The 26,938-nt window shown below is 37.0% G+C and overlaps 1 protein-coding gene across 2 annotated transcripts in view; it reads left to right on the top strand.

Moving 5' to 3' along the window:
- LOC106881028 (ubiquitin conjugation factor E4 B) overlaps nt 1–26,938 on the top strand; it is a 79,172-nt gene that overhangs the window by 25,552 nt on the left and 26,682 nt on the right. Inside the window, exons 3-12 of one of the 2 annotated variants that reach the window (XM_052972224.2) lie at nt 11,801–11,923; nt 15,072–15,153; nt 16,343–16,427; nt 18,112–18,247; nt 18,647–18,794; nt 20,030–20,174; nt 22,402–22,502; nt 23,867–23,978; nt 25,096–25,236; nt 26,604–26,720. In XM_052972224.2, coding sequence (XP_052828184.1) covers nt 11,801–11,923; nt 15,072–15,153; nt 16,343–16,427; nt 18,112–18,247; nt 18,647–18,794; nt 20,030–20,174; nt 22,402–22,502; nt 23,867–23,978; nt 25,096–25,236; nt 26,604–26,720 — 1,190 coding nt within the window. The remainder of the gene's footprint in view (nt 1–11,800; nt 11,924–15,071; nt 15,154–16,342; nt 16,428–18,111; nt 18,248–18,646; nt 18,795–20,029; nt 20,175–22,401; nt 22,503–23,866; nt 23,979–25,095; nt 25,237–26,603; nt 26,721–26,938) is intronic. The other variant, XM_014931214.3, reaches the window with a different exon arrangement.

Genomic DNA, 26,938 nt, shown 5'->3' with positions numbered 1-26,938 from the left:
CTGGAGCACTGCCTTCAAGGGCTTTGTTAAATAAATTGGCCCCTGTACTTATCTTTTAAGTCTGGCATTTACTCTATCAGTTTCTTCTTGCTGAACTGCTGGGTTATGGAGACGTAAACAAACCAACACAGGTTGTTAATCAGTGGTGGGGTACAAAGACTTACATACATACATATGTATGTATGCATACATACATAGGTATGTATGTATACATGCTTATGTATGTATACATGCGTATGCATGCATACATTCCTGTATATGTATGCATTCGTATGTATGTATGCATACATACGTATATATATATATATATATATATATATATATATATATATATACGTATGTATACAATACATACATATGTATACATATGTATATATGCACTTGCATGTATATACACACACACAAAACTGGTTCCCACACATTTTCTGTCTGCCAAATCCACTCACAATGCTTTGGTTGACCTAAGGGTATAGCAGTGCCATGCAGTAGCATGGAACTCCAATCCACATCGTTACAAAGTTAGCTTGCCATATCTGTGCTGCGTAACTTCTTAAAATTTTTTTTTTTTTATTATAAATCTAAAAATCTTACTATCCAATATACCCAAATTGTGCTCAAACAGGTTTGGCTGCTGTTTCTAGCAGGTCGAGCAACCACAGAGAGGTTCCTTTGTTAAGTTGATGTTGTTTGGTGTTTCTGGTAAGCAGAGAGAAAGATGATAGTGGTTTTGGTATGTGCTCTATTTAGCCTGTTTTTTCTTTCTATCCTGGTGGCCGGGTTGGAGGCTGGTAGTACTACTTTTTTGTTTCAGCAGATTTCTTGTGTTAGAAACAACAATTTTCTATATACTGCCCTGTATATATACACACACACATATACATTTGCGTGTGTGTGTGTGCATTTGTGTATATGTGCATGTTTGTGTGTGTATGTGCTTGTGTGTCTATATTTGAATGTGTATATATGCATGCATACATATGTATATTTGTATGTATACATATGCATACGTTTATATGTATGTATGTGTGCCTGTATATGTTTATCTGTATGTTTATACATATGTACACACACACATACATCTATTTATTTGTATGTCTTGTTGCCCCAGAAAGAAATGTTGGAAATATGTTTGCATCAAACTAGTTATTTGTATTACTGTCTGGTGTTTTATTGAAAAAAAGAAAACAAAACAAAAAAATATTGTCTTTAGAAATAATTGTTTTTCTTTTGTGTTAAACCTTTTGATAAAAACCTTCATGTAGTTCTCTTGTTTTAAAATAATTTGAAACAAAATTTCATCTTAATAAAAGTTCCAAACACGAGGTTTTTAAGAAGTTATTTTTACTAAATAAATTCGTCATAGTTTCCAAAATTAAAGGAACTAAAAGCAGCACTTTTCAATATAGTAACAGAAGGGTTAAAATAATATATTTTATGACTCTCCACCCCACCTTTGTCTGTCTGTCTGTCTGTCTTTTGTACTTATTGTCCCTTGCGATGAGTTGTTGTAAGATCAGTTGCGACTTGAAGACTACGAGTCATTAGTAGACTTGGTAGTACATTTTTGTGTTCTTACTTTGGTATTTAGTAGAACAGTCCCACCATCAAATAGGTGAGACATGACCACTCAGTGGACATTTGACATGAGGACACTTGTTAGAATTGTGGCTAGAAAACAAATAGCTTTGTATCTGTGTCTCTCTATCTCTCTATCTATATATTTATACACACACACATATATCCTATTATAAATTTGAGTGCTGTTTCTCTGTCCTTTGTTTTTATGTTCGTTAACTCCTCCTAGACTGTTGGTGCAAGGACAACAAAACTCAAACCAGCAACTCCCCTAATCCCAGTGAATGTCCTAAGGGGATCTATTTTGTTAAGGGCCGCCTAATTAGGGCCACACTGACTCCTCTATTTTTACTGCATTTTAAACTAAATGCATGGCATTAGCGACCAGATTGGAGCAATGACAATGAATTTCATACCATGAACTCCCAGGGAGTATCGTAAGGAGGTTCAATTTCTGAAGGACCACTTATATGTGGCCTCACTGACCCCCCCCTCTATTTTTACTGCCTTTACATCGCTCCTACGCTTATTGATTAAACTACGATCATCATCAGTGCTTAGCACATTTGCAGATCAAAATTTTTGTTTTAAATCTTCACAAACTGTCAGTTTCATGTTAGCATTCGTTGGACGGTTGTGATCATAAAACTGAAATGGAATTGTGATGGTAGTTGTTATATAATACGATACGTTTTGCAAACAACTTGCAAACGGTCTGAACCGATCTGCGCCAAATCCAAGTCCCTTCCGATGAATTTATGTTGCACCCTCCATATCTTGGTGATGCAATACAATTCAACGAATAAGCAATTAAATTTGATTGGGTAACTGATTTTCAAAAACACAACGGTGTAGATTTGCTGTGTGTGTTGTATATGTATATGTATGTATGTGTATATATATGTATGCACATGTGTGTATGTATATATATATATATGTATATATGTATGCATATGTGTATATATATGTATGCATATGTATATGTATATATGTATGCATATGTGTATGTATATATGTATGCATATGTATATGTATATATGTATGCATATGTGTATGTATATATGTATGCATATGTGTATATATATAAATATATACGTGTGTGTGTATATATATACGTGTGTATGTATATATATATGTATACGTATGTGTGTATGTATATATGTATGCATGTATGTATACATGTGCGTGTATGTGTATATATATATATATATGCATGTATATGTATGAATACATGAGTGTGTATGGATATGTGTGTGTATGGATGTGTGTGTATATATGTATGTGTGTATATATGTATGTGTATATGTGTGTGAATGTGTGTCTGTGTATGTATGTGTGTATATGTGTGTGAGTATGTGTAAATGTGTGTGTGTGTGTATATATATATATGTATATATATAAATTATCATCATCATCATCATCATCATCATGTAACGCCCGTTGTCCATACTGGCATGGGTTGGACGGTTTGATCAGAGCCGGCAAGCTGGAAGGCTGCATCAGACTCCAGTCTGATTTGGCATGGTTTCTACAGCTGGATGCATGGCACCATCTGCCATGACTACAATTTTACTTGGCTTGATGGGTCTTCTTCTCAAGCATGGCACAATGCTAAAGGTCTTTCTTGGTCATTTGTCTTCACCTCCATGAGGCCCAACACATGAAAAGTACTTTTCACATGCCACTGGCATTGGCCATCCTTGCCTCTGTGGGGCCCAATGCTTGAAAGGTGCTTTTTATGTGACACCTGCACAGGTGCCACTTACATGACACCAGCATTGGCCACAACTATGATTTCACTTGGCTTGATGGGTCTTCTTCTCAAGCATGGCACAATGCCAAAGGTATCAGTCACTAGTCATTGCCTCTGATATATGTATGTATATATGTATGTATATATGTATGTATGTATGTATGTATATATATTCAACATTGTAGTGTCCACTTTTCCATGCTCATATGGGTTACACTGAATTTGTGGAAGCAGTTTCTACAGCTAGATGCCTTTTCTGTCACCAACCCTCACCTATTTCTGAATAAGTTACTACTTTCTCATGCTCGGGCAGGTTTTCATGGAGGATTGAAAACAAGGACACCACTTGTATGATGGGGATGCACATTTACAATTATTATGCAATGTCAAAGGTCATGCATGCACACACACACACACACACACACACACACACACACACACACACACACACATGACAAGTTTCTATAAGTTTCCATCTGTCAAATCTACTCACAAGAATTTGGTTAGAATGAGGCTATAGTGGAAAATATTCACCGAAGGTGCCACATAGTGGGACTGAACCCATAACTATGTAGTTAGGAAGAATACTTCCTGTGCCTAGCTATATATATATATATATATATATATATATATATATATATATATATATATATATATATATATAGATAGATATAGATATTTAAATAATAAGGGTGAAAAATTGAATATTAATTTGATTATTAGCAATTTAAAACCAGTGGCCTAGCATATTGAAAAATCTTAAGATACAGAAAAATTATATTACATACATATGTGTATATATATAGATATATATCATCATCATCGTTTTAACGTCTGCTTTCCATGCTGGCATGGGTTGGATGGTTTGACTGAGGGCTGGCAAGCCAAGAGGCCGCACCAGGCTCCAATCCGATCTGGCAATGTTTCTACAGCTGGATGCCCTTCCTAATGCCAACCACTCCAGGAACCAGTCAGGCGGCACTGGCACCACGTTCAGATGGTGCTTTTTATGTGCTACTGGCCCAGGAGCCAGTTGGGGGCGGGGTGGTGGTGGTGGTGGGGGGGTTGAGCTGGCATCAACCATGTTAGGATGGTGCTTTTTACATGCCACCAGCACAGGGAGCCAGTCAGGCGGCACTGGCATTGAACACAACTTCAATTTCCATTTTTGATTGAGAGAGAGAGAGAGAGAGAGAGAGATAACAGGGTAATGCTGTTAGTGGGAGAGAGGTGAGGAAGGTAAAGGAAGAGGGTGAAATAAAATGGAAAATGACAAATTACAATAAAAAGTAGATTACACTGAGGAGGTTTAATTTTCCATAATAGATTTATGCTTGTAAAAAGGTTTAAAAGTTCATGGACATAGATTAAGGATATGTGGATAGAGAAGTAGATACAAAAATAGATAGGCAGGTTGATAGATGGGTGGTAGACAGAGATAGGCTGACAGATTGATAAATAGTTTACCCTACATGTGGTGTCTGACCTGTAGAGAGCCTTGTTGCTGGGTGTTATTGTTTATTTCATTAGCTCTTTCAAAATCAATGATTTTATGTGTGTGCACACAGTGTTACTGATGCACACACACACACACACACACACACACACACACACATAATATACATACATATATATATGTATGTATAAGTAACACTGTCTGCTTTCCATGGTTGTTACTGGTCTCCAACGCAGGTCAAATGTCAATGAAGATGTTATGCGTTAATTTAATGTGTTAAACTCTTATTTTTATTAATGTATATTGAATTATACATAGATATATATATACAAGATTTACACAGATGAGTTAGAACTTGTGGTCTCCTCGTGGACCTTTTCATTGGATACTAAAGTGTCCCCACCCCTGGTATAGATATATGAATGCATGCACATGCACCTGTTTGTATTCATATTGGGAATGAATGTGGCTGTTTAGCTGCTGTCACCACTAGGTCGGCACATTCCAGCCATGATGAATCCTTATTTTCAGACATAACACATCAAAGACTCTCCCCCTTTCAACACACAGTAGGGTGTGATTTGAGGGAGATTTGGGTGCTATTTCTAGCAGGTCGATCTACCACTCGTATTACTTTGCTAACTAGATAACAATAACCGTGTTGATTAATGTTATAGCTGTTTGTTCAATGAATTCCGGAATGTTTGTTGTCAATGTTTATGTCAGTGACCCTTCATCCTTGTGATTTTAACGTATCTTTGTATCTTCAGATTTGTTTACTATTTTGTCAGGAAATATCTTTCCTGCAAAGGTAGGGGTAGTGGTGATGTTTTGGTCTATAATATATATATATATATATATATATATATATATATACATATATATATCTGTTTCCATAAGCTGGCTGCTTCCTATAGTTCTCTTGGAAGAAGTTGTTTATTTTTATATCATGCAGTACAAGACAGTTGCTATTTTCAGTTTATTTATTCTTGTAATAGTCCTGTATTAGTTGTAAATATAGAAAAGTATCAATTTCAACATAAGCCTAAATACTTTAGTTCATTTAACATAGCTTCAGAGGGTTTCCTTTTTCCATGTGTTTGTATTTTTATGGATGTATTACAACATCCAGTTCATTCCAGATAAATTTCTTTTCATTAGAGAATATCCATTTAGTGTTCTTCTTTTTTGTGTTTATTTCACATCAAGCAAAAAAATATGTTAATTTCTACCATATTTTCCGACATAGAAGTCGACATAGTATATAGTGTAAACATTCAGACATCCATCATCATCTTTCCAAATCCTGCTGCATTTCCCATGGAATTTTTGGTTCTCCAAAGTTGTCATGGTGTATGATTTAACCTGCCTTTCTCAGCTGTAAATTTTGGTTTGAAAAATTTGACTTGTACACTGGAAAATACAGTATTATAATTTTCTTTCTTTTAAGATAGGTGCAGTCATGACCGTGTGGTCAGAAGCTTGCTTCCCAACCACGTCTTGGGTTCAGTTCCATTGCACTGCACTTTGAGCGAATGTCTCCTATTATGGCCTTGGGCTGACCAAAGCCTCATGTGTGGATTTGGTGGAAACTGAAAGAAGCCTGTCATGTGTATGCATGCATGTGTATGTGTGTGTAATATATATATTCGACATGATAGATCGCTGACCACTACATTTATATTTTTTTTCTCCTTGTTTCTCTCCTTATTTCTTTGTGTTCCTTTCAGTTGAAGAGCGTAGGCTCGAAATGTCAAAGACTTTCTCTATTCCCGAGCGTTAAACTAATACATCCATTTGTTGTTTACACCACCTGTCTACCTCTCTCTTTCTACCATTGTCTATGCCTCTGTTTCTCTTTCTGTCTCTCTGTATGTCTGTCTTCCTGTATGTCTGTCTCTCCCTCTCTCCCCCTCTCTCTCTATCTTTCTGTGTGACTGTCTACCTCTCTGCTATTATGTATGCCTGTCTGTATTTCTTTCTTTACCTCTCTTTCTCTCTCTCTGTCTATCTTCCTGTATGTCTGTTTGTCTCTCTCTCTCTCTCTCTCCTCACTCTGTCTTTCTGTGTGATTGGTTATCTCTCTCTTTCTACCATTGCCTATGCCTCTCTGTTTCTATCTCTCTCTCTCTCTCTCTCTCTCTCTCCCCCCTTTTTTTGTCTTTATTTTCTCCTCTCTGGGGGCATTTCTCTGACTGACTGACTGACTGTCTGTCTGTTTAACAAAACACTCTGCAGTAGATGGTGTCGTTGACCCCCCCCCCCCCCATAATCATCTCCATGTCCCTCTACCCTTGCACATCCACATCTGTTGGCTGTTGTATATATTTACAGACTGTTTCTTAATTATGTGATGATGATGGTGTTGCTGTTAGCCCTTTTGCTGCTATGATTATAACAAAAATAAACGTGGTCGATGCCAGTGCTGCCTGACTGCCTCCTGTGCCAGTGACACGTAAAAAGCACCCATTACACTCTCGGAGTGGTTGGCATTAGGAAGGGCATCCAGGTATCTTACCAGATCAGATTGGAGCCTGGTGCAGCCTCTTGGCTTTCCAGTCCTCAGTCAAACCGTCCAACCCATGCCAACATGGAAAGTGGATGTTAAACAATGATGATGATGATGATGATGATGGTGTGTGTGTGTGTGTGTGTGTGTGTGTGTATATATATATATATATATATATATATATATACATGCAAATATCATCATCATCATTTAACATCCATTGTCCATTCTGGCATGGGTTGGACGGTTTGACCAGAGCTGCAGAGCTGCACCAGACTCCAGTCTGATTTGGCATGGTTTCCACGGTTGGATGCCCTTCTTAATACCAACCACTTTACAGGGTATCCTGGGTGATTTTATGTAGCACTGCACGATATGTATGTATGTATGTATGTATATGTAATGTATATTTGTGTTTTGCTGTAGCCTTTTGGAGACATCACATGATGGTTGTACATCTGCATTGTCATCAAACAAATGAGGTTGTTTGTTTCCAGTATTCTGTGAAAAAATGTCTGGCCTTGGGGCTATATTACCTTGCTTGGTTGGAAGCAGGTGGGGGTTGGTGACAGGAAGGGCATCAAGTCATAGAAAATCTATCTCAACAAATTCAGTCTGACCCACGCAAGCATGGAGAAGTGAATGTTAAATGATGATGGTGAGCTAATGAAGATATAAAATAACATCTGTAAAATAAGACAAGGTTTTTGAGGTGAAGCGAGTTCTGATGATTTGGGGAGGAGACTTCCTTCAGACATCTTTACTTATGTCTCTTTTCATGACATAAAAAACTTTCCTCAATTATATAAATTTCATTAATCGTCTTGTACCACTATCATGGCTTTTTTTTCACCTGGCTGAGAGCCTCTATATCAGGGATGGGCAATCTTTTTAGAGAAATGGGACACTTGAAGCATGGTTCATCTGGCAGGTCACACTACTAAAAAAATCCAAAAAACTGAAGGTAATTTTTGTTAGGTGTGCCATTTAGAAAGCCTTGCAGGTCACAGTTTGCTCATGACTGCTTTATATGGTCTTTTGGTCAGCTGGAAATAGCAGTCAAACCTCTCTCAAAATACACTCTACTCTCATGAAAAAGAGACACATTAGATAATGTAGCCTTAGATATGCACTACCAAAGAGGACAGGGTGGTCATGACTTGTATGCCTTTAATCATCTTTTTTTTTCTTTTTTAAATCAGGATTAATCTGGAGCTAGGACAGATAATTTTTTTGCAGGTTATAATCCACAGCTGCCCTTAAAATTTTTTTCAAAGTTTGTTAATCTTGATATAAAAATCTCTCAATTTTTACACCTGTAATCCATGTGAGCAATGATGTGTGCATCCATGCACATATATCTGCATGTGTGAAGTCCTTGATATATGCAACTTTTGATTTCCTGAAAGCCATTGCATGACTGAAACCTAAATTTAAGATCCATAACTGTGGTGTGTTCCACAATTATAAAATAAAGCTGCAAGAATTTTTGCTGAGGAATTTTGAGGAATGTTTTAGATAATAATTTATAGTCTTGGCAGAAAGACAACATATAGTTGATAGAGTAGTAATCAACTACAGTCTCACTTGTAGTTTGACCTTGGAAGGATGAAAAGTAAAGTTAAGACCTCGGCTGAATTTGAACTTGAAACTTAAAAGAAAGTAAATACTTTAAGTCAGTGCTTCTCAAACTATCTGATGTGGCATACCAGCAGTTTTTTTTTAACCACTGTGCAGGGACCGGTAATATTTCTTAGTAATATTAATTTATACCGGAAACAATATATATAATGAATATAATAAAAGTTGACAACTTTTTTATTTTATATTTTATTTTGTAGACAAATAATACAATTTTACATAAGCATTTTATAATGTTTCTTACTTTTCTGGAAACTCACCATCTACCAGCAGTTGATGGCTTGTGGACTGGCACCAGTCCATGGACCCCCACTTTGTGTAGCACTGTTGTAAGGTATTATGTCCACTAGTCTACTGATTCTGCCAATCTACCAAGATAATTTAAATAGCAAAGATCAATCTGTCAGCATGCCAGATAAAATGCTTAGTGTCATTTCATCTGTTCTATGTTCTGAGTTCAAATTCTGCCAAGGCTTTGGCTTTCATAATTTTGAGGTTGATGAAATAAGTACCAGTCAAGTACTGGGGTTGATATAATCGACTAGCTCCCTCCCTGCCAAATTTTAGGCCTTGTCCCTATAAGAGAAAGGATTATTGTTATTATTATTATTATAAAAAATGAAAATAAAATATAATCTTTATTTACCCAAATACTCATTAGTTGAGAGAAAGTAAATATAATTGTTACTTTAAAATATCATATTTACCAGTGTATAAGACGCACTTTTTAAATTTTTAAATGTATGAAAAAAGTTATCCTGCATCTAATGTGACTGTATTATGGACGAGACTGTCATAGACTATGGAACAACATTAGTATAAGTATGCCAGGTACAACACCTTCAAGAAACACTTATCATCTGCCTGGTGGCTATTTGCAATGAGTGGATGACAACAAAATCATAGCAGTGGTGCATCACTTTGGTACCTGGTCATTGTAAACCACTGATATGAATTTTACATCCTGTATGGCAGTTCTGTTGACCAAAGTATAAACAGCTATACAGTTGGGTTGAAAGAAGATGAATTTCAAATATGGTGTCTCCCCATAATATAGTTTATTTGCAATAAATTTATGGTTTCATATGTTATTCTAATGTACTGTCACCTTGTATTTACATGCACAGAATCACACATTTACTCTTACAAGTCCTTCAAAATATGTTTTAACAAGTGTATGGTGAAACATACTAAATTTGCTTTACCACAAAATATCCTTGTGAAACAGAAATGTATCTTATGTTAGAGTGCATGTTGTGTGTGGGCAAATACAGTGATTTATATTAAGTGAAAATACACTTCCTTTAAGATACCATTAATTTGATGTCACTGTATTATATTTTCTTAAAGTGTATATGCATAAGTATATATATGACATGCATGTGAGAAGAACACTGGCAAGACATGCAACATGATGGAAACTTAATTGTCAATAGTGGAAGACATAAAATAGAGCTATAAGAGGAAATGTAATTATATTAAAAGAACATGCATTTATAAAGCAATGAAATATTAGCACTAAATACTACCAATAAATTCTGATGTATGTGTGTATATATATATATATATATATACACACACACACACATGCACACTTCAATGCATTTTTAAATACTATTAGTATTTGTTACTAAATCTGATATCTTAGTAAGTACTGTTATCTTAATTACATTTATGTGTAGTGAAAAACTGAGCCCATCTTATTCACATTATTGTTACCCTTTTGATGCAGACTAAACTAAAGAAGTATATTGTTTGTTTATATAAAACATGTAGTTGTATTATCAAATATTGTTATATACAAATTGAAAATGAAGTGAAGCAAGCCGATATGTAGATATTTAATAGCAATGTAATCTTAGTATTACTCGTGTTTGAGCACTGGGCATACCTATACAAATGTGCCCCATTTTTTTTTATATTTGCATATTAAACTCTGAAATAATCGTAATCTACACACAATGAAAGGTATTTATAGAACATTTCATCAAAATTATCCATTTTCTAAAAGTTATGTAGAAACAAAGCTGACATGTGTGAATTTTCTGAAACTTTTCTCCATATCCACAGAAAAATTTATTTGGAAACAATAAATTCTTATCAGAATCTACACCATTTGAAGTGTATTTGTAGAAAATTTCACTGAAGAATATCCATTTTTCTGGAAGTTATGGGGAAAGAAAATCAAGTGGGGCACACATATGTAGGTATGCCAAGCAATGAAATATTGATCCTTAGACACTGCTGAAGCATGCAACAGTTGGAAGTGTAAAGTTTAAAGCAGACAGCTGCATGATGAAATATTGTAAGATATTTGTTAACAGAATGTGCATTTAATATTTAGGAAAAAACCAAAACAAAAACTGATGAACAAATGAAGAATATTAACTGTAAAAAAGAGAAAATGAAACATAAGCTTTTGTGGAAGTTGAAGAGATATTCAAACTTGCAATGTTTGCCAAATAGGAATTCAAATGCGAGATTGCTTGTGATTGCACATGTTAATAAACTGTAGTCTGATCATGAACACTTCCCTCTGGCCAGGGCCAGTATATCATTGTGCGTGCATTACTGGAAATCCATAATAAACATGTATTTTTAAAAAATTATATCAAAGATATATAATTTCTCATGTTACCTGCTCAGAACCTTTGTTTCCATTTGACACCTTTTTTTTAAATTAATAAAAAAAAAAAAAAAAAAAGAAATTTTTTTTTCTTTCACTTCCATGACTTTTATAGTTTATGATAAACTCTGTAATGAGGCAGAATGTCACCAGTGGCACCAAGTACCCAAGTGAGTACTACCCTCTAACTTTGCTTCATTGCTGACATTCTTTGTTCTTTTATTACTGTGTGTGTCATAAACAACAAAAGTTATGCTCTGTTGAAAAGATGTCGAATGGAAACGGATCTTAAGAGAGAGTCAGGGAACAAGAGAAAGATGGAGAGAAAAGGCAAGAGAAAATATGTTAAATCAAAAACAAAAGGTAAGGAATATATTACTAAGCTTTAGTTAAATCAAAACCCAAAGGTAAAGAATATCTTACTAACCTCTCAGTATATTTCAGCTTGTCTTGAGGGCAGGGGTTGAGTGAGATCAGTAAGGTATATCCTTGAATAAATAACGTAGTAGCTGAGATCATAACCACAAAGCTAATGACTGCATCTAATACATTACACTTGGTGTGTGATGGCAATTTAAAAATTTTTAATTCAAATTAACTTTTTTCTCTCGTATTTAGTCTAAGCTAAATAAAACACCAATTACTTTTCTCTTTCCTCCTCCCTAACCTCACCATTATTCTCGTTTTCCTCCCCCTTCTCCTCATCTAATCACACACAACAGCCTTCGGTTCCACATGTTAAATGACATGCATGTGAAATTTTACTCTTGGAGGATATTGAAAAGCAATAAATAATTTGTGAGTTTAAACTTGCATATATCAAGGTCTTCCTGTTTATGTACATTTATGTATATGAATGTATATGTGTCTGTGTATGTATGTTTTATATATCAAAGTGTGTAAGCAATAAAAGAGGTAAATCAAAACTACATATGTTTCAATGCTAAACTTAGCATAGCTTATGTAACACACAAAAATATCATTTAGCTTTTCTTCACATTTAATTAACAGTAGTTGATACAAACAATCGTTGATAAGTAGAGTTGAAGAAAAGCTAAATGATATTTTTATGTTACATAAGACGTTAAAATTAACTTGGAAACATATGTAGTCATGATTTACCTCTTCTAGTACTTACATTCTTCAACTTATATTCACATAATTAGCAATTTTTGCTGCTAAACCGAGAGTTGTACAGTGGCAGTCATCTTCTTGAAATTTCCATCTGTTTCAATATGGGACAGAGTTTATAACATGCTGGTTAATAAACTTTGTTGATCATGTATAATCTGCTTTTTGTCACCTATACAAGCCATGTACTACATGCTTGATGCTTACTAACTTCCTGTACCAAAATCTTTTTAGATTGCCACTACTTTATCACCACACACACACGCACACACACATGCACACACACACGCACACACACACACACGCACACACACACACACACACTTTGGCATAACTTAACTTACGTCATTTCAAGTTACATCTTTTTTGATTTTATGCTGTTTTTTTTTTTTTAAAGAGTAGTAAAAACAGAAACCTCAGCTTCAGTTGATTATCTCACTTCATTTTTGGTTTCAGCAAACATTTGAAAGCATAAATTTTTTTTTAAACACAAACACTTAAAGACCAACACTAAAGACGAAAATCAAATGGAAATATGTATAAACCAGTTATTAAAACAGATATGCGTTGATAAATTTTTTTAAATGTTTCTCCATTTTATTCTGTTTCTTTTGAGTCAAGCAGCATGTCTTGGCACCATTTACATTGTGTAACATGATTTTTTTCTTTGGGTAACAACTAATATTTCCTTCAAACTTTGCTTTTGTTACATTTATTGAAACCCCAAACAATCCTTCTTAACACGTGGCTTTGATGCTCTCCTGTTCATGATCAGAGATGCACATATTGTCAGCCACTAAGGGACATGGGTAAGTGGTTAAGGTCAAGCAACTGACAAGCAAATCTGTGGTATTGAGCAGCGTATATGCTATAACGATATTTCTGCTTCAGCAACTTAGCACTGAATCTGTCTGAAATGTAATGGAAAATAGGTCAGTTTGGAAACATCGATGTCCAGGTGACAAAAGCAAAGTTCGAAGGGAATAGTAGTCATTTCCTTTGATTTCTAGATAGAAGCAAATAGGAAATAACACTTACAGACCAAAGACAAACAAAAAATAAATGAAAATTTTGTTACACAGCATTATCGACGTAAGTTGTGATATGCGCACACACGCACGCACGCACACACACACACACACACACACACACACACACACACACACACACACACACATTCTGTGGAACCTTGGTTTATGAATGTCTCTCATCATGAGCAAATCAGTTTATGAACAATTTTCGGACGTAAAATGTCTCGGGTGATGAAGGATGTCTTAAGTAATGAATACACAAGCTGTAACGAGCTACGAGTATCAGTGGGAGGAGAGCATCAGTTGGTGTCTAGTTTTCGCTCAGTGTACATCCCTGCTTGAATTTGCTGTGCTTTCTCTTGAATTTCCTCTGGGAAAAATAGTTCCAGTTTATGAACAATTTGGGTGATGAATGGCCTTCAGGCACTAGCGTAGCTAGAGTGTGTGCTGTCTGGTGCGGCCCTTCTGTTTGCTGCCCTTAGACCTTACAAAAAGCACATATTACCTACAGTAGACCCAAAAGTTCCACCCCTTTAAAAGTACCGCCCAGGGTGGACCCCCTCCCCACTACTCTAGTGCCTTCAGGAACAAATTCATAAATTGAAGTTCCACTCTGTGTGTGTGTTGAGCTGGCAGAATTCTTAGCATGTTTGATAAAATGCTTTGTAGTATTTCTGCTTTACATTCTGAGCTCAAATGCCACTGAGGTCAACTTTGCCTTTCATTCTTTCAGGGTCAATAAAATAACCACCAGTTGAATACTGGCATCAATATAATTGATTAGTCCCTTCTCCAAAATTTCAGGCCTTATGCCTATAGTAGAAAGGATTATTATTATTATTAAGACAGTGAACTGGCCAAATTGTTAGCACACCAGACAAACTGCTTAGCAGCATTTTTTTCTGATCATACTTTTTGAGTTCAAAGTCCATCGAGGTTGACTTTGCCTTGTGGGTGGGGCTCAATAAAATAAGTGTCATTTTGAGCACTGGGGTTGATGTAATCAACTTACTCTCCTTCTCAAAAATTGCTGGTCTTGTGCCAAAAATTTGAAACTGTTATTATTGTTATTTATTATTATTATTATTATTATTAAGGTGGTGAGCTGGCAAAATCGTTAGTGCACTGGATGAAATGCTTAGTGGTAGTTCACCTGTTGCTATGTTCTGAGTTCAAATTCCGCCGAGGTTGACTAACTTTCATTCTTTCAGAGTTGATAAAATAAGTACCAGTTGAACACCAGGGTCGATGTAATCGACTCGCCCCTCTCCCCAAATTGCTGCCCTTGTGGCAAAATTTGAAACCATTATTATTATTATTATTATTATTCTCCTCCTCCTCTTCCACAGCTTGTGTAGAATCTATCAGTTCTGATGCACAGCAACAACAACACCAAATGGACACTGATTCAGAGTATGCTGCTGAGAAAAAGTGAGTTACTTTCCTGTTACTACTGCACTTCTATTACATGATAATTGCACTTTTTTTTTTTTTTTTGCAACAAAATAATTGAATTTTTCTAACACTGAAGCACTAATAGTATTTTTGTACTTACTGAATGAAGCCTTTCCAATCTGACCATTTTTGACATGAATATCTTCAAAAATATTAAATTATTGATACAATGACACCACATATAAATGGCTGGCTTTAGAGTTATTGCATAGTAAAAGCAGCCTTATTCTGTCCGTAGCTCTTCAGGACAGGAATTTGTCTCTATTGAAGAGCTGAGATTTAAATCTCTCTTTAGTTAGAATGGTGTAAATGGAATTCTTCCCAGAAGTTCAGTTCTATATTTAAGAGATGAGGAATTATGTACATTAAAAACATTATTTACATTTGACGGATATTTGTTCTCATCTTGTTTGTTGTTAGTACAACGTTTTGGCTGATAGACCCTCCAGCCTTCATCAGGTGTCTTGGGGAAATTTCGAACCTGGGTTTTTATTCCTAAGGTATTTTTCGATGTTGGTGATGGGCATATGGCGTAGTGGTTAAGAGCACAGGCTACTAACCCCAAGATTCCGAGTTCGATTCCAGGCAGTGACCTGAATGATAATAATATTAATAACAACAACAACATCAAAAAATACCTTAGGAATGAGAACCAGACTTGAAATTTCTCCAAGACACCTGATGAAGGCTGGAGGGTATATCAGCCGAAATGTTGTGTTAACAGCAAACAAGATGAGGACAAATATCCATCAAATGTAAATAATGTAACTTGTGCATGTTGTTTGTATCTATTTAGTACCTGCTGTTTGGTAGTGCCACCATCCATAGCTGGTCTGGTACTGCCACTGTCCTTAGCTGCCTGGTACTGCTGCTATCTGTAGTTGCCCGGTGCTGCTACTGTCCGTAGCTGCCCAGTACCACTCTTGTCCTTAACTGCATGGTAACCTTTGGTGAGCTGTCTGTCTGGTAGCCTGTGGTTAAACCATTCCACAAATGAACACAATCCAAAGCTTTCTGACCTGTAGGTTAGCAGGTCAATTGGCCAAACTATTCTGACACCACAAATGAAGCTGGAATACTTTGGAAGTCCTGGTGAAATCTGATCTATTCTGGTGTATGCAATAATCTAAGGCTTCACCTTTGCCTGCCTTTCTTTGTGTTTCAGTAATCATTCTCAGGTTGATGTTGATTCTGGTATTGAAACAATGGAAGTCGACGACAGTGATAGGATTGAACATAAAAGAAAACGTGTAAGTTGATATTCTCCCTCTCTCTCTCTCTCTTGTCTGCGTGTGTCTCTCTCATTCTATCCTTCTCTCTCTTGATTGACTTGTCTGTCTGTCTGTCTGTCATTCTCTCTTTTCTCCTTTCTTCCTCCTCCTTTCTCTCTCTCTCCCTTCTCTGTTTCTTCCTCTCTCCTCTACATCCTCTTCCTCCTGTCTGTCTCTTTTTTTCTCCCCCTCCCCCTGTCTCTGTCTCTGTCTCTCCTCTCTCTATCTCTGTCTGTCTCTCTTAACTGGCAATGAATATTAAGTCCTTTCTTCAGTATCGATTGGTGTGTGTCAATGGTGGGTTGCAGAGGACTGAATGGTTGGACAAGTATCGGTGGCAGTTGGTGAGTAATGGTTGCTGCGGCAGGACGAGTTCAGTGAGAAAGATGAATTAAAGCACCTCATCAGTATTCCTGTGCCTTTGTTCTGAGTTCAAATTCCTTTGAAGTCAACTATGCCTGCCTACCAGCCTTTGAGATTCAATAAAAGAAAGTGTCGGTCAACCATTTCCCTGCATCTGTGACCTTGTGCCTGTCTTATGAGTATTTTTATAAAAATGTTAAAAGGACATGAATTGGCTGGTCTTTTAAGTTTACACTGGCATCATTTGGATAGGACTGCACTATATCTTATCAGCATCATCATCTAATGTATGTTTTCCATGCTGGCATGGGTTGGACGTTTGTAAAGCAGCTGGTGAGCCAGATGACTGTGCTAAGCTCTACTGTCTGCTTTGGCATGGTGTCTACAATTGGATGCCCTTCCTAATGCCAACCTCTTTTTGTGTGGCACCAGCACCGGTGAGGCTACCAAGTGACTTGCAAGGCAAGACCCCTCAACAGCAGGAGTAGTAGTATTTGGGGAGGTGGCTTTCTGCTTGTGATGAGAGGTTAGAGTATGATATAGGGATTGAAATGGGTGTCTTGCTGTAGAGGAGATACCTTAGTTGGAGAAAGAGGTGCAGGAATGCTGAAGGTGTATCAGGATGTGCTCTCAAGTTACAAGGCAGTGTTTAGGATGTACCCTCATGTTACAAGGCAGTGTTTAGGATGTACCCTCATGTTACAAGGCAGTGTTTAGGGTGTACCCTCATGTTACAAGGCAGTGTTTAGGGTGTACCCTCAAGTTACAAGGCAGTGTTTAGGGTGTACCCTCAAGTTACAAGGCAGTGTTTAGGATGTACCCTCAAGTTACAAGGCAGTGTTTAGGGTGTACCCTCAAGTTACAAGGCAGTGTTTAGGGTGTACCCTCAAGTTACAAGGCGGTGTTTAGGGTGTACCCTCAAGTTACAAGGCGGTGTTTAGGGTGTACCCTCAAGTTACAAGGCGGTGTTTAGGGTGTACCCTCAAGTTACAAGGTGGTATCTTTAAGTGAATTGGTAGAGAGGACTGGATAGGACAAGTGGGTAGGTAAGTATGTGAGATTATGAAAGGAGACTGGTCGCTGGAAGGGGTGGGGAATATAGTGAGTGAACATGGTTGGAGAGATGGGTTTATTATATCTAAAGGGTAATCTCTAACTTTTCCTGAGTTTTAATGACCCTTGCGCTTCGTCTTCCTTATCTACCCTGATTTGTTTTCTTGTTTTAAATTGTTTAAGGATTTTTTCTTCAGTTTAAAAAGCATTTTTTTTTACCATTTTTTTTTACCATTTTTTTTTCTAGGATGCTAGCATTGGTTCAGAAGCTACAGAAACACAAGTCTTGAACTCCATAATCAGAATATTTCTTGTCTCCTGGCGGGAACAGAGAGATCCTGGGACATTGCATATACCTTGTCTTGCTGAAGCTTTCAATGAAAGTAAGAGCTCATTAATATTAAAAGTTATTGTTGTTCGTATGTTCATCATCATTTTAATGTGCATGCTCATGTGTGAAGATAACAAAGCTAGAATCAGTAATTTCATGGAGAGTTTGTATACCAATAACTAGCCATGATTTCAAACACACACACATGCACACATTCAGACATTTTTGGTTTTTCACACTGCTGGAATGCACAACAGCACCACTGGAGGAGGTGGAGATGTGGGTTAGCTTTGTGCTAGGGGATGAGGGGAATTACTATGAGAGAGGGAGGCAGAGCAGTTTCCTGCAGAGGGATCTGCATCTAGTGGGGGTCAAAGAGGTGGGTAGTCAATCTGTTTGAATTGCTCATTTTCCCATGGTCTAATTTTCACATTATTTTTATTTCTTGCAGAAGAGAAAGATTACAAAGAAATTATCAATCAGATTGTCATGGAAACTCTTCACCTCATTTACTCAAGTCCAGAAAATCTGATCGACTCCTTAAAAACTGCTGTGGATGGTGTATCTCCAGTCCGAAGTTATAGTTCTAGTCCTTGTAGGTAAGTACCACTGGCTCTGTCACACAAAGTAAAATTAGTACTGAGGTCTGTACTTCCAACTCTTTCCTGAGTCACTAAAAGTAGAGGTGAGGTGAGTTGAATTGTTGCATGTTAGTAAATGAAGAAAGATATCTTTAGCAAATTTTGGGAGTAAAGTTGTAATAATAATAATCATCATTTTTCGTCTGTCTTTACATTCTGAGTTCAAATTCCACTGAGGTTGGCTTTGTTTTCCATCCTTTCGGAGTCAATAGATTAAGTACCAGTTACGTACTGGGGTTGATCTAATCAACTGGCCACCTCCCCACAAATTTTGGGCCTTGTACCTAGAGTAGAAAAGAATAATAGTTTTATTGTTTAACCCTTTTGATACCAACCTGGCTGAAACCAACTCTGGCTCTGTAGTACAAATGTCTTGTTTTCAAAAGTTCTGAATTAAAATCTTCCACCAAACCTTAGTCACACTTTATGCTCCTAACACTAGCTTAATGATAACTAAGTTATTTTACTAAATTCCTTGTTATATTTAAAGTTAATTGGAAGAAACACAGACCATCTCAACAGAAATATGGTAACAAAGGGGTTAATGTCCACTTTTCCAGGCTCACATGGGTCAGGTGTAATTAGTTGAGGTGAATTTTCTGCAGTTAAATGCTTTGCTTGTTGCTGGCTCTTGTTTCCATTTAAGATGATATTTTTGCATGACCAGACGTGTTTCCATGATAGTTTGGAATTAAACAACAACACTTGTATGATGGTGACCTTCATTTACAAGTGCCACATGACATCAAGGCAAGGTGACTAATACATGTGTGTGTGTGCATGCACACTCACTCGCTCACGCTTGCTCACTCACTTACTCATTCACATTGGTGCCGAGAAGTAGTGCACCCAGCTATAAAACACTCTTGTTTTACACTGTTGCCCTCATATCCAGTCAAGAAACAAACCCAATGAGAGAGGCTTTACCTGGTGACTCAACTTGTCAGAAATAGCAGCCAAATTACCCTCATTACCTTGTGTACCATATGAGAAAGATGGTATAATATAATCCCTAGTAAAAGTAGTCCTAAATACATTGACTGAAAAAAATAAGCAAACACACAAAACGGAAGGGATGGTCTTCATTGGAATGCCACAATAGAGTATGGTACATATTGAAACATATGTTGTAATTATGTGAAGATTGTTTTGATTGTGAAATTACTCTGGCCATTATTCTTTTATTCTTTCAGTATAAGTCCACTAATGTCACCTGAACATGAAGAACGTAAATTCACATCCAAAATACAACCTCAGAAAAGAAAAGAAGTGGAACTTATTAACTATTTACTTGATTGTTATGAGAGAGTAGCTTTTGAAGAAAGAACTAGCCCCAAAGTAAGTCAATGTTGTGTTTTTCCATCTTTTAAATTGAGTCTGTTAATATTTCTTAGCATTTCTCATGGTTAATCCTTCAGCATTTAAACTGATTATATCTTGCTCAAATATTCTGCCTTGTTTTATGTTAAAGTCTTCCAGATCTTGCCTCTCACACTTACCCTGCAATGTCATTCTAAATATAAGCTGTCACAACATAAAAATCTCAGTTACAAGATAATGCATGATTAATTCAAAACAGTGTGAAATGATAAGCGTTACATTTGATAGAGTAATCTGAATGCTGAAGGGTTAAACTTAATGTTATATTGTTAATGAGAAACTTGCTTAAAGATTTCAGTTAAAGATTTGAAGGGAATTAAGTGGAATAAATTTATTGGTTTTGTTAATGAGTATCAAATGATACTGTTTTAATATAGTTATTGGGTGAAAATAGTAATTTGACTCTTTGATCTTTGTGGCAATTAAAGCGTCTTAGAATTTGGATCTTGTCTGTTTGAAAGGTAGCAAAAATCATGAAATATTTCAGAGTTAAATACCGTATTTTCTGGGATACAAGTCGAATTTTTCAGGCGAAAATTTACAACAACAAAAAGAAAAAAAAAAAAGCTAAGTCAACTTATACACCTAGAAAAAGTTTAGAGGACTAAAAGTTCCATGTGAAATGCAGCAGGATTTGTAAAGATAGTAATGATATTTCAATGTTTACATGTCTATACTATATAGTACATTGATTTATAATGCCAAAAAGTACATAAAATCTTGTGTTTTGAAGCTATTTGTATAGAAAGAATAACTGAGTTTTTAAGTACTCCTCATTGTGATTGGAAGTATTGTGGTTCGGTCAGCTCCAATTGAATAGATCTAATGACAAAGATATTCCAGCTGAGATCAACTTTTCTATCGGATCTAATGTGTTTGGCAACAGCTTGCTTCTGCAAGTGTTTCCAATTTAATCTTCTGTGCACCAAATGCCAGTAGGTTTTTAGGGATCATTAGGAGAGAATGCTTACCATTTTGAAGCCATCCTCTCAATGGTTTTACAATGCACTGGCCCCACTTAACTGATGTGAGTCTCTGCTTATTGGATTGACTGTCTAGTAGCTAACCACCGGCATTTGATCTTCAGTTCTCTTTTAGATTTTTTTTGCAGGCATTTGATCCTCAAAAGTTTTGGAACTGGCCTTCTCATTTGCAGCTGACCTCAAAACCTTTGCTTTCTTCATTTATTTCTTCTAGCAAAAAGGCATCTTGACCTCATGATTTTTGCTTGGAAGGATCTTCAGCTGGAACATTTATCGATCCACTGTGGTTTGATCCCTGGGAGGACTTGCTTCTCTTTGACAGTTAAATGACTTATGTTGCCTTGACTTCTTCTTACACTTGTTGCCTTGATGAATCTTCAATCCTACTTTGGTACCAAATGTCTTCTGGCACTGCCTCTTCCCATAGCCACTTCTTGTCTCCTCTGTATTTCTTTGCACAAGTCCTATTTTTGTTCCAGATTCATATTTTCCTGAATATCCATGTTTGTTTAATTCTCTATTTTTCACTCTTGGGCAATCATGGGGTTGACTTTCCTTTCTGATTTGAAAGAGGGCAAGAGATCTGGCTGCTATTTCTGGCAGCTTTAGCAACCATATAAGGGCAGCTGCATGGACCACAGTCATAAGAAACATTTCAAAGAGATATATTGATTTTAAGGATTGCATGTCAACTTTGAATTTGCTTCTCATAGTGTTTAGCCCTTTAGCATTTGAACTGGCCATATCCAACCCATATATTCTACTTGTTCATGTTCAAAATGTTTACATACTGCCTCTCAAACCTACTCTACAATGTTATTCTGTAATAAACAATCACATCGTCATCATTGTTGTTTAACGTCTGCTTTCCATGCTGGCGTGGGTTGGGCAGTTTGACTAAGGACTGGCAAGCCAGAAATGGGTTGGGCAGTTTGACTGAGGACTGGCAAGCCAGAAGGCTGCACCAGGCTCCGATCTGATCACATCACTGAAATCTCAAAGCCATGAGATAATGCATAATTAATTCAAAACTGTGAAAAAATAAGCATTATATTTGACAGAGTAAATTAAGTTCTAAAGAGTTAACATAGTCCAGCTATATCCTGTATGAATGTTAGAATAGCTACAGCCTGTCTTATTTTGAGTTTATTGTGATGGTTAGTAAACTATTTTATAATTTTAAATGAATTTCTCTTTTGTAGAAATCTAGTATTCCTCCTTTGAATAATGTATTGTCAATTGCTAGACTATCTTGTGTTCATCACACGGCTCTTGTACTGCAAGGAACTCTATTTGAAAATAGGTAAGTTTTTATTAAAGCAGCTCTTATTCTTTTGTAGTAGCTTGCTTCAAATTGTCAGTGTTATCAGAAGCACCCTAAACTTTCTGAAATTTATGTTTCATATTTGTGTGTGTGTGTGTTTATTTTAGATTTTGCTTGTTGATAAAAACATAACTGCTATGGAGCAGTATTAAGGTTTATTTCAACCCCAGATAATACTGAATGAAATTGTGTAACTACAGAGCGGGTTATTTAAATACATTAGGTGTGGCTGTGTGGTTGAGAAGCTAGCTTCCCAACTGTGTGGTGTTTGGTTCAATCCCACTGTGTGGCACTTTGGGCAAGTGTTGTCTAGTATAACTCTGGGTTGACCAAAGCCTTGTGAATGAATTTGGTAAATGGAAACTGAAAGAAGCCTGTCATGTATGTGCCCTTCTCTAAACATCATTTGATGGTTGTAAATGAGCATCATACAAACAATGTTAATCATTTCCAAGCTTCCATGAAAAACATGTTCAGCCGCAAGGAAATTTTACCTTGCTTTGGAAACAGGTGAGGGTTGGTGCCAGGAAAGGCATCTGGCCGTAGAAAAGTCTGTCTCAACTAACTCTGTCTGAATCATGAGGATTATTACATGATGTATTGGCAGAGTAGTTAGAGCAGTGGACAGAATGCCTTGTGGTATTTGTTCCAACTCGCTAAGCTCCAAGTTCAAATCCCACCAAGGTTAACTTTGCCTTTCATCTTTTGGGATTGATTAAAAGGAAAAAAAAAAGAATGTAATTGCTTTGCAGTATTTGTTCTGACTCTTTGCATTCTGAGTTCCAATCTCATCATGATCTATATGAATGCTAGACTTAACGTGTCACCTGGTTTAACACCAGCACTAGCACTTTGGGCACCTTTAGCAGTGGCACAATGTGCACCTCTACTGGTGGCACAATGGGCATTTTTACTGGCGGCACACTGGGCACGTTTACCGGCGGCACACAGGGCACGTTTACCGGTGGCACACTGGGCACGTTTACCGGCGGCACACTGGGCATGTTTACCAGTGGCATCACGGGCACGTTTACCAGTGGCATCACGGGCACGTTTACCAGTGGCATCACGGGCACGTTTACCAGTGGCACCACGGGCATGTTTACCAGCGGTGCCATGGGCACCTTCACTGGCGGTACCACGGGCACCTTTACCAGTGTTCGTGTTAGGTCTCTGGTTTGAGAATATTTTATTCCCTTTCTCCTTTCCATCACCCTTGGGGTCTCTCTGTAGAGTTATGGCATGACCTTCCTTCCTGACTAAAAGATGAAAACGAATCAAAAAAGCCCCAAAAGTTATAATCCTGATTAAATGACAGTTTTTCTTTATTTTCTTTCCCTTAGATCTGAAACTGCTTCTTTGTTTTTACTGCCATATTTGCTTTCCCACAATCTGCCCAGAGGATTCCTCTCACTTCTTGTCTCAACTTTACCTGACAGAGAAAGTCTGAACAAGGTAATGTTCCTCTTGTTTGTTTTTTCTGTGTTGATTCCAACACCCAATGTCTTACTTCATGTTGTTTGATTTCTCTGTTGTTCTGCTTCTTCGATTCAGTTGTCTGTTTTCACATGTGATGGGTATTTTACATGAAATATCAATGTGGCTGTGTAGTTAAGAAGCTTCCCTTGCAACCATGTGGTCTTGGGTTCAATCTCACTGTATGGTATCTTGGGCAAGCATCTACTCTAGCCCTGGGTTGATTAAAGCCTTATGAGTGCATTTGTTAGATGGAAATTGAAAGAAACCTATTGCATGTGTGTATTTGCCTGTCTCTGTCTTTGTGACTGTGTTACCAAGTCCTGTGACTTAGCAGCTCAAGAAATAGATATATATCAAGTACGAGGCTTTAAAAAAATAAATACTGCACTTGATATAAGCCACTAAAACTATTCAAAGCTGTGCTCCAGTATGGTCACAGTTCAATAAATGAAACGAGTTTGAAACTAATATAATACTGGTCTTCTCTCTCCACCTACATGTTTATATTTCTGTGTGTGTGTGTGTGTGTGTGTGTGTGTGTGTGTGTGTGTGTGTGTGATCATCATCATCATTTAACGTCTGCTTTCCATGCTGGCATGGGTTGGACGGTTTGATTGAGGATTGGCAAGCCAGTAGGCCGCACTAAGATCCAAACAGATCTGGCAAGGTTTCTACAGTTTAATGCCCTTCCTAATGCCAACCACTCCGAGAGTATAGTGGGTGCTTTTTACATGCCACCAGCATGAGAGCCAGTCAGGCGGCACTGGTATCGACCATGTTTGGATGGTGCTTTTTTTACATGTCACTGGCATGGGAACCAGTCAGGCGGAACTGGCATTGACCATGTTCGCATGGTGCTTTTTACGTCCCACCAGTACAGGGAGCCAGTCAAGTAGCACTGGCATCGACCCACGATTGAATGGTGCTTATTACATGCCACCAGCATAGGTGGTGTGTGTGTGCATACAATATAAATCTTGTTGTTAATTAACATAATTTTAATAATTAGTTTAGTTATCATATTAACCTTTACATATTTTTCCTGAAAAATCCATTTCTCTTGATGCTAATGAAAAACTATTTCCATTTGTAGATTTTTGTGCCTATCATTCACCGTCTTAGCCAATTGATATCATGCCAGTCTTTGGACACTGATGACTACAAGGAACCATTATCTGTTCTCTCAGAACTCTGTGAAATTAAATGGGACAACTGTCGACCTATTTGTTCATTGGTAAGTTACAGGTTCCTTTTAAACTCTTTAATTTGTGGTAGACAATGTTTAAATGTATTGGTGTGGTTAAAAAAGTTTGCTTCTCAACCACATGGTTCCAAGTTCAGTCCCACTGCGTGGCACCTTGGGCAAGTGTCTTCTGCCATGACCCTTGGCAGCCAATACCTTATGTGTGGATTTGGTGATGGAAACTAAAAGAAGCCCATTGTGTGTGTGTGTGTGTGTGTGTGTATGGTGAGGGTGTTTGGTTCATGATTATAAGGTCATGAGTTCGATACCTGGGGGCGTGTTGTGTCCTTGAGCAAGACAGTTTATTTCATGTTGCTCCAGTCCACTCAGCTGCCAAAAATGAGTAGTACCTGTAATTGAAAGGGGCCAGCCTTGTCACATTCTGTGTCACACTGAATCTCCCTGAGAACTCCGTTAAGGGTACGTGTATCTGTGGAGTGCTCAGCCACTTGCATGTCAATTTCGTGAGCAGGCTGTTCCATTCATCAATGGTCGTAATCAATGGAATGCCAGTTTATATATGTGTGGGTGTATGTTTGTCTCTCTTTGTCTTGGCATCACCTGGTAGTTGTAGATGAGGCTATTTAAAAAAAATATTTTTAGTCAGTGAGGAGGGCAATGCCCATGTCCCATCACAACACCTCTAAAGTAAATGGGAGAGAAGACAGAAAGGTATCATTTGACCGAAGACCTGGTCAGAATGATTGCAGCAAGGTGAACTCTGCTGCTAAAGGCACTAAAAATGCCAAGTGGTGTTGTTAAATCAGGTGTTAGATTAAGTCTACCATCCAAGTAACCATACAAGGATTTGAACTCAGAAGTAAAGTGTAGCAACAAATACTGCAAGGCATCTGGTTTGATGTTTTTACAGTTCTGCCCTGGATTTGTATCTTTTTCTAAAATTCATTTTTAATCAACCTTGAAAGGATGAAAAGCACAGTTGACTTTAGTGAGATTTGAACTCAAAGCGCTGAATATCAGAACAAAGATATTCTATTTCAAGCTCTAATGACTATCACTTCACTACCTCGACCCTTTTGTTACTAGATTTCTGTTGAAATAAACTGCTTTTGTTTCAGTTAATTTTTAAAATAGTGAAGAATTTAGTAAAATATCTTTGTCATTAAACTGGTGTTTGGAACATAAAATGATATGAAATTTTGATGGAAGGTTTTAATCCATATCTCTTTAAAACAGCAAGTTTGGGTCATAGAATCCAGGGTAGTCTCAGGCTGGTTGGTAACAAAAAGGTTTAACCTATATGGTTTAACAGTAGAAATTTCAGATAAACTCAATAGATTATCTCAATGAATATTTATTTTAAATATATTGTTTTTGTTTCTCTTTTGTCTCATTAGATGGTGTCCCAATCCAACTGGTTACCAAAAGTAATGAGAAAGACCACAGGACTGGAAATGGAGAAACTTACTTTACTTGGACCATTTCTCTCACTCTCTGTTTTTGTTGGTGATAATGTTAGTTGGAAATATTTCTATTATTTATTTCTGATTTCAGGAATTAAACATAAAAGAAAAAGAAAAACCTATTTCGTATTCTTGCTATTCTTTAATTAGTTTTGTATTGCAGGATCATTATATTACGAAGTCCTGGTGCTGTTTTAAATTTGTACAAATTTAATTCTCGTATACGTACAGGCATGGCTATGTGCTTAAGGATTTTGCCTTGCAATCAT

The sequence above is a fragment of the Octopus bimaculoides genome, chromosome 12 (genome assembly GCF_046866305.1).
Source record: "Octopus bimaculoides isolate indiv1 chromosome 12, ASM4686630v1, whole genome shotgun sequence".
Classification (NCBI taxonomy): Eukaryota; Metazoa; Mollusca; class Cephalopoda; order Octopoda; family Octopodidae; genus Octopus; species Octopus bimaculoides.
Note: the sequence above shows the minus strand (reverse complement) of the source record. Positions and strands in the feature narration are given on the sequence as shown.